Genomic DNA, 5923 nt, shown 5'->3' with positions numbered 1-5923 from the left:
CATTCTACCTCCAAAGTACGGCCCCAGCCCTATTTTTTATTCTTTATTTTGAAAGAGTGTCTCACTGGGTTGCAAAGGGCCTTACTAAGTAGCTGAGGCTGTCTGCGAACCACTATCCTCCGTCTCAGCCTCCCAAATGATGGGATTACCAGCATGCGCCGCCATGCCTGGCTTCCAGCTTACAATTTTTAAGAGTTCTCCTACAGTATATTATAGTTTTTTACTTTGCCTGGATCCTGGCTTTCTTCTGTCCCAGTTTATACCGGCCCTGTTGCTTTCGATGGCATCTGGCTGCCAGGCTGACTACACAACAGCAAAGAAAGATGCCAGAGGCGCATAAAGCCAGCAAGGCCAGCACGGACTCTGAAGTTGCAGGTGCCCCACTGGGTGCCTCGTCTTCATTCTCAGATGTGTGGTTCCTGCCGTTGTACCCCTTGGTTTTGTTCAGTAACTGTTTGCTCCTGTTGAGTCGGGATGGGATAGAGTTATGAGAAAGTTTTGTGTCTGTGGGCACAAAGAAAGGAGAGACAGTCTTGTTATCTGCATTGTTGAAGTCAGTGCTTGGCGACACCATATTTACTCTGGTGGTGATAGAGTCATTCAGGGTGACGAATCTCGCCCAGGAGTGTGTGGCTAATTCCTTGGTAAGACTGGTATTGGTTGTGTTTACAGCCACGACTTGACGTGTGGTGTATGATGGAGCCTCCATTGATGGCAGCATATGATTTACCATGGTGGTTTGCTGTTTATTATCTAAAGTCAGAGTTTTCAGGATCCTTAGTCGATCCCACCTCTCAGATGAAGAGCGGGTATTTAGGTAGGTGGGAGGCGAGTCTTCAAAAACTAACAAATCTGGATCAAGACCTGAAAGATAAGTAGGACACCACTCATTTTTAATTTCAAAGGAAAAAGCCTAAGTCACAGATTGGAGAAATGTTGGGTTTTACCACAGTGAGTTGTTGAACTAAGATGAATTCACGTGCCACCATTGCAAACTTCTGAAAAGCTTAGCAACTGAATTTATCTTAACTTCCTAGGACGGTTCTGTAAACTAATTAGGTTGCACCCAGGGGGAAGGTTTTTTTCTTCTCCTGCATAAGCCTGCTGGGGCTTTTCACAACAACCCCGAGTCATCAGGAGAGCTGCAACAACAGTAACCATGTGAGATTTGACTAAAATAAAGTGCAGTAAAGTAGGACAGCAGTTCAAAATCATGAGTAAAGCCTTAAATCTCACCCCTCCAATCCCTGAGCGTCCTGCTTTGTCTAAGTATTTGCTTTCTCTTGTGTACTAACTTCTTTTCCTCTGACTTCAGACATCTGAATACTGCTTTGTTTTTAGGGGGTGTTTGTGGTCCTTCGGGGGCTGTTTTATTTTTTATTTGGAAACAGTCTGGCTAAGTGGCTGAGAGCCTCACGAAGTTGCTGAGGCTGGCTTCAAACCTGTGATCCTCCTGTCTCGGCCTCCCGAGTACTGGGATTACAGGCGTGTGCCACCACACCTGGCAAGTATCACATATTTTTGTATATAGTTATATGTTTTTCACTAATTACAAGACTTGTTAGTAGATTATAAGGAACTTGAGGGCAGAGACATGGCCGCAGTTTTCTGCAGTGTTGAGCCCAGCCTGGAGCATTAGGCATTCAATGGATACAAATGGATAAAGGAATTTAGCTCCTTTGTATTTTGATGACAAAAATGTATTATTTTATGGTCCCTGATTTGCACCCTGAGATTATATACATGGGCAAGGATACTTAAAGATGTATTTGTCTAGAATGAAATAAACTGGTTGGGACCAGTGAGGTGCCAAGGTATATCTGGGGTGTGTCCTGCCCTCTGACTTCCATCTGCAGAATCTATGTGTGTGATGTCCAGAAATAAACACAGAGCATTGTGTTTATTTCTTAATGGCACCCATGGCCCCTGCTGTAGAAATGCCTGCTTGGGCTCTTACTAGACTTGTTTGTTTGTGACACTGGGGATGGAACCCAGGAGTGTTCTACAACCTCTGAGCTGCACCTCCAGCCCTATCTGATTTTGAAACAGGGTCTCACTAAGTTGCGGAGCCTGTCTTCAAACCCGCAGTCCTCCTGTGTCATCCTCCCTCGTCCTGGGATGACAGGCGTGTAATCCTGTGCTACCATACCCAGTCTGTTGAAGGTTCTTGAAATACTGAAATGCAGTGTTTAGGTTCTCTTGTTCAATTGCATACGATTCATTATCATACAGAATGGACTTATCGCTGCCAAATAGGCCAATCTAAAGGAAATTTCCTCTCGGTTGTCTACCCTCGATATTCAGACAGTTCCCAGGAAGGCGTCACTGGAAAATAATATTTAGAGACTAAAACACAGCTATTGCCAGCCAGCCACATGCCTCTACTAGAAGTCCTAAAATCTATTGTTGTTACCATCTGTTATATTGTACAAAATGGCGCTGGTCCCCGGTTCTAATATGCAGCTCTCCAGCGTTGGGCAGTGGATGTGCAGGCAGTTGACGTTGTCATGAATGGGATCGTGGAAGAAGACAGCCAGGTTGCAGGAGACTAAAAAGGAAGCAGGCGGAGTGCATCTGAGAGGGGCTTTATTTCTGTCCACTTGCTGAGCCCTGAGTAGCCCGCATTTCTTTCAGAAACACTAGATTAAGGACACTGTATTACACGGCTGTGTTCAGACATTTTACAGAACATTATGAACTATTCTTGTTTTTTATTTATTTTTTTATTTATTTGCAGTACTGAGGATGGAACCCAGGGGCATTCTACCTCTGAGTGACATCCCGAGCCCTATATTTTAATTTTTTAATTTGAAACAGGGTCTCACTGAGTTGTAAAGGGCCTCACTAAGTAGCTGAGGCTGTCCACGAACCGTCATCCTCCTGTCTTAGCCTCCCAAACGCTGGGATTACAAGTGTGGGTGGGCCACCACACCCGGCTCATTATGAACAATTCTAATGGCCTTTTTTTTTTTTTTTTTAAGGGGAATAGAAGATGCTTACTTAGGGAAATATGGGGATCAGGATAAAAGAAAGCCATGGTAAATAGAGGTTCTAATTCCAGAAAAATAGATGTCTGGAACGGGCTGCTTTCTTGATGGAAAACAACATGGGCAGAGAGTTACGTTCCACGGAGGGTCTGGAGCAGCACATTTCTGGGAGTTGAAAATGGCCTATAATGGCATTTATGAATACAGAACATGCTTGTGTGTGGATGTATGTATGTGTATTTTACTGGGGATTGAACCAGGGACATTCTACCTCTGAGCTACAGCCCTAGCCCTTTTTGTTTTTTGTGTTGAAACAGGGTCTTACTAAGTTGCTGTGAATTTCACTAAGGCCGGTTTCAGACCTGTGTTTCTTCTGTTTCAGTCTCCCAAGTAATAGAATTCCAGGCATGTGCCACCATGCCTAGATATATATATATATTTTAATTTTGAAACAATCTTGCTAAATTGTTGAGAGTGGCCTTAAAGTGGCCTTGAACCAGTGATCCTCCCGTCTCAGCCTTCCAAGTATTAGAATTACAGGTGTTCATCACAATGCCCAGCTCAGAAAAAAATATCTTTTAAAAAGAAAATATCTACTGATTTTCTCCTAAGTAATTTTTCACACATTCCATTCCACTCAGAAAACCTGGAATCATTTTCTAGTCTTACTATTTTGTGTTCATGAAAAATTCAATAGCCTGCAAAAACCTCTGGAGATTTCTGTGTCAGGTTTCTAAGTACAGTGTCCTCACAGAATGCTAAGGCGCTGTGGGCCACCAGAGAAACAGGAAAGAAAGGAAAAAAGGAATACTGGGAAGGGCAAAAGGGCAAGAGCATCACTGGGGAGCCCAGATGGTCGAAGGCTGCAGGCCGCTGGCCCTGACTGGAGGTGTGCACAGCCCAGCGTGCAAAGTGTAGCCTCCTCAGAGCCAGGCGCACACACACCCGGAATCCCAGTCCTTGGGAGGCTAAAAGAGGAGGATCTCGGGCTCAAGGCCAGCTTCAGGTATTTAGCAAGAAGCTCAGTTCGGTAACCTAGCAAGACCTAGTTTTAAAGTAAAAAAAAAAAAAAAAAAAAAAAAGAGGGGGTGCTGGGGTGTAGCTTGGAGGTAGAGAATGCACTGGGTTCAATCCTTAGTACGAAGGAAGGGATGGAGGGCAGGCCTCCTCAGTGTCATGTAAAGAGGCAGGTAGGCTGTGGTGGTACATGGCTGTAATCCTAGTACCTGGGAGGCAGAGGTAGGAGGAATGCAGGTTCGAAACCAGACTCGGCAACTTACTGCAGCTCTCAGCATCTTAGCAAGACCCTGTTTACATAAATAAATAAATAAATAAATAAATAAATAAACAAACAAACAAATAAATAAATAAATAAAATAGTGCATGGGATTTAGCTCAGAGTTAGAAAGTCCCTGGGTTCAATTCCCAGCATAACAAAAAGAAAAATTCTGAAGAGGCAGTGGTGGGTAGGAAGTACTATTGGCATGTGGGGTCTAGCTGTGGCGGAACGTCACTGGATCATGCTGCCTCTTCTCCGCTAAGCAAATTTGCCCCCCAAAATACACTGTATTTTATCCAGAAAGCTGGAAGTCAGATGTTAGATGCAGACCTTCGGTCAACCCTCCCTTTTATGCAGCGTGGATTTTTCTCCTGCTGCAGTGCAGCCAGGACCGTTTTGTACTGTGAAATATCCACTTGCCGGAAGGTAGTAGAGTCTTTCATAAAATTAGACTAGAAAGGGACAGGCTGGGATTACCAGCCCCCAGAGCATGCCTAGATTGGCTGTGGAATTGCTCCTAATGAAACCTGTGGGGTGGGCGTATGTCTTCACGGCATCTCTGCAACAGCCGAAGGGTTCTACATTCTTGATTGTCCCCGGAGAAGAAAATAGGATGGAAGTTAATTAAGTTAATTGCTAAAACATTTCAGAATATAGTCTCTGAGGATTGTGCTGTAAAGCTATGAGGAAAAGGTATTTAAAAATTCAAATTTAAGTTATTTATTTATTTAATTGGCATCGGGGGTTGATCCCAGTGGCATTCTACTTCTGAGCTATACCTGTAGCCCTTTTTATTTTCTATTTGGAAACAGGATCTCACTGAGTTACTGAGGGTTTTGCTAAGTTGCCGAGGCCGGTCTCCAGCCTATGGTGGTCCTGTCTCAGCCCCCCGAGCTGTGAGATTACGGATGTGTGCCATCACATCTGGCGATTCCCTCTTATTTTGCTGAAGTCTGTCACGAACACTTACCATCCTTCCGAAGACAGCAGCTCCTACCGCACTTCTGGCCAGTGCTCTCAGAATAATACTTCAAGAACTGGGCTCCCAGCTTCTGAGATTCGTCCAGATCAATCAGAAGACCCGGGAAGCGGCGGATCCAGCAGTCTCTGTAAAAAACGGTGGGAGAGCAGAGGGAGTGCGATGTCCACCCCATGCTCAGGATCAGGATCACATCTGTCACTAGCACTGCCACACGCATTTCTCCGGAGCGAAGAAAAACTGAGTCTGATTTCCAGACGGAGGCCAGAGCTGATCGTCAGGCTTCGGAGGTATGGACAGTCTCAGGCCCCGGGGCTGCTGCTTGGGCTGAGCTCTCTGGGGACTTTTCTGGAGAGTCACCCTGTAGGAAAAGGAGGCCAGTCTTTGACTGCATGTTGATTTTTCTTTTGTTTCCTCCCCCACCGAGCCCCAGTGAACGCCGGACTTGCCGTATTCCTTTTGAACACTTTCCAAGTTATTTCAGCGTTCTGTCCCGTGGCCTCTTGAAGACGTAAATTCTCTCCTCTGCTTTTCTTCTTTCTCTGAAAGTGGAGAGTCACAGACACCTTTTGCTAAGTAGACATAAAAACAAGTGGGAATCCTAGCCGAGTCTTTTTGTGGTCATTTGACATCAGATAAAGGATGGATCTTTTTCACCAGAAACAAGACATTACTTTG

General features: G+C 44.9%; 1 protein-coding gene across 1 annotated transcript; it reads right to left on the bottom strand.

The window, feature by feature from the left end:
- Window positions 1-210: 210 nt before the first annotated feature.
- On the bottom strand, window positions 211-5465 carry MANSC4 (MANSC domain containing 4; the record flags this gene model as incomplete). The annotated part of the gene is given in 4 exon segments (XM_080704938.1): window positions 211-246; window positions 248-864; window positions 2414-2548; window positions 5237-5465. Coding segments are annotated over 4 exon segments (1017 nt in total).
- Window positions 5466-5923: the final 458 nt, after the last annotated feature.

The sequence above is a fragment of the Muscardinus avellanarius genome (genome assembly GCF_963383645.1).
Source record: "Muscardinus avellanarius genome assembly, chromosome: 11".
In the NCBI taxonomy this organism is placed as follows: domain Eukaryota; kingdom Metazoa; phylum Chordata; class Mammalia; order Rodentia; family Gliridae; genus Muscardinus; species Muscardinus avellanarius.
This window is presented reverse-complemented; position numbering and strand designations above follow the sequence as displayed.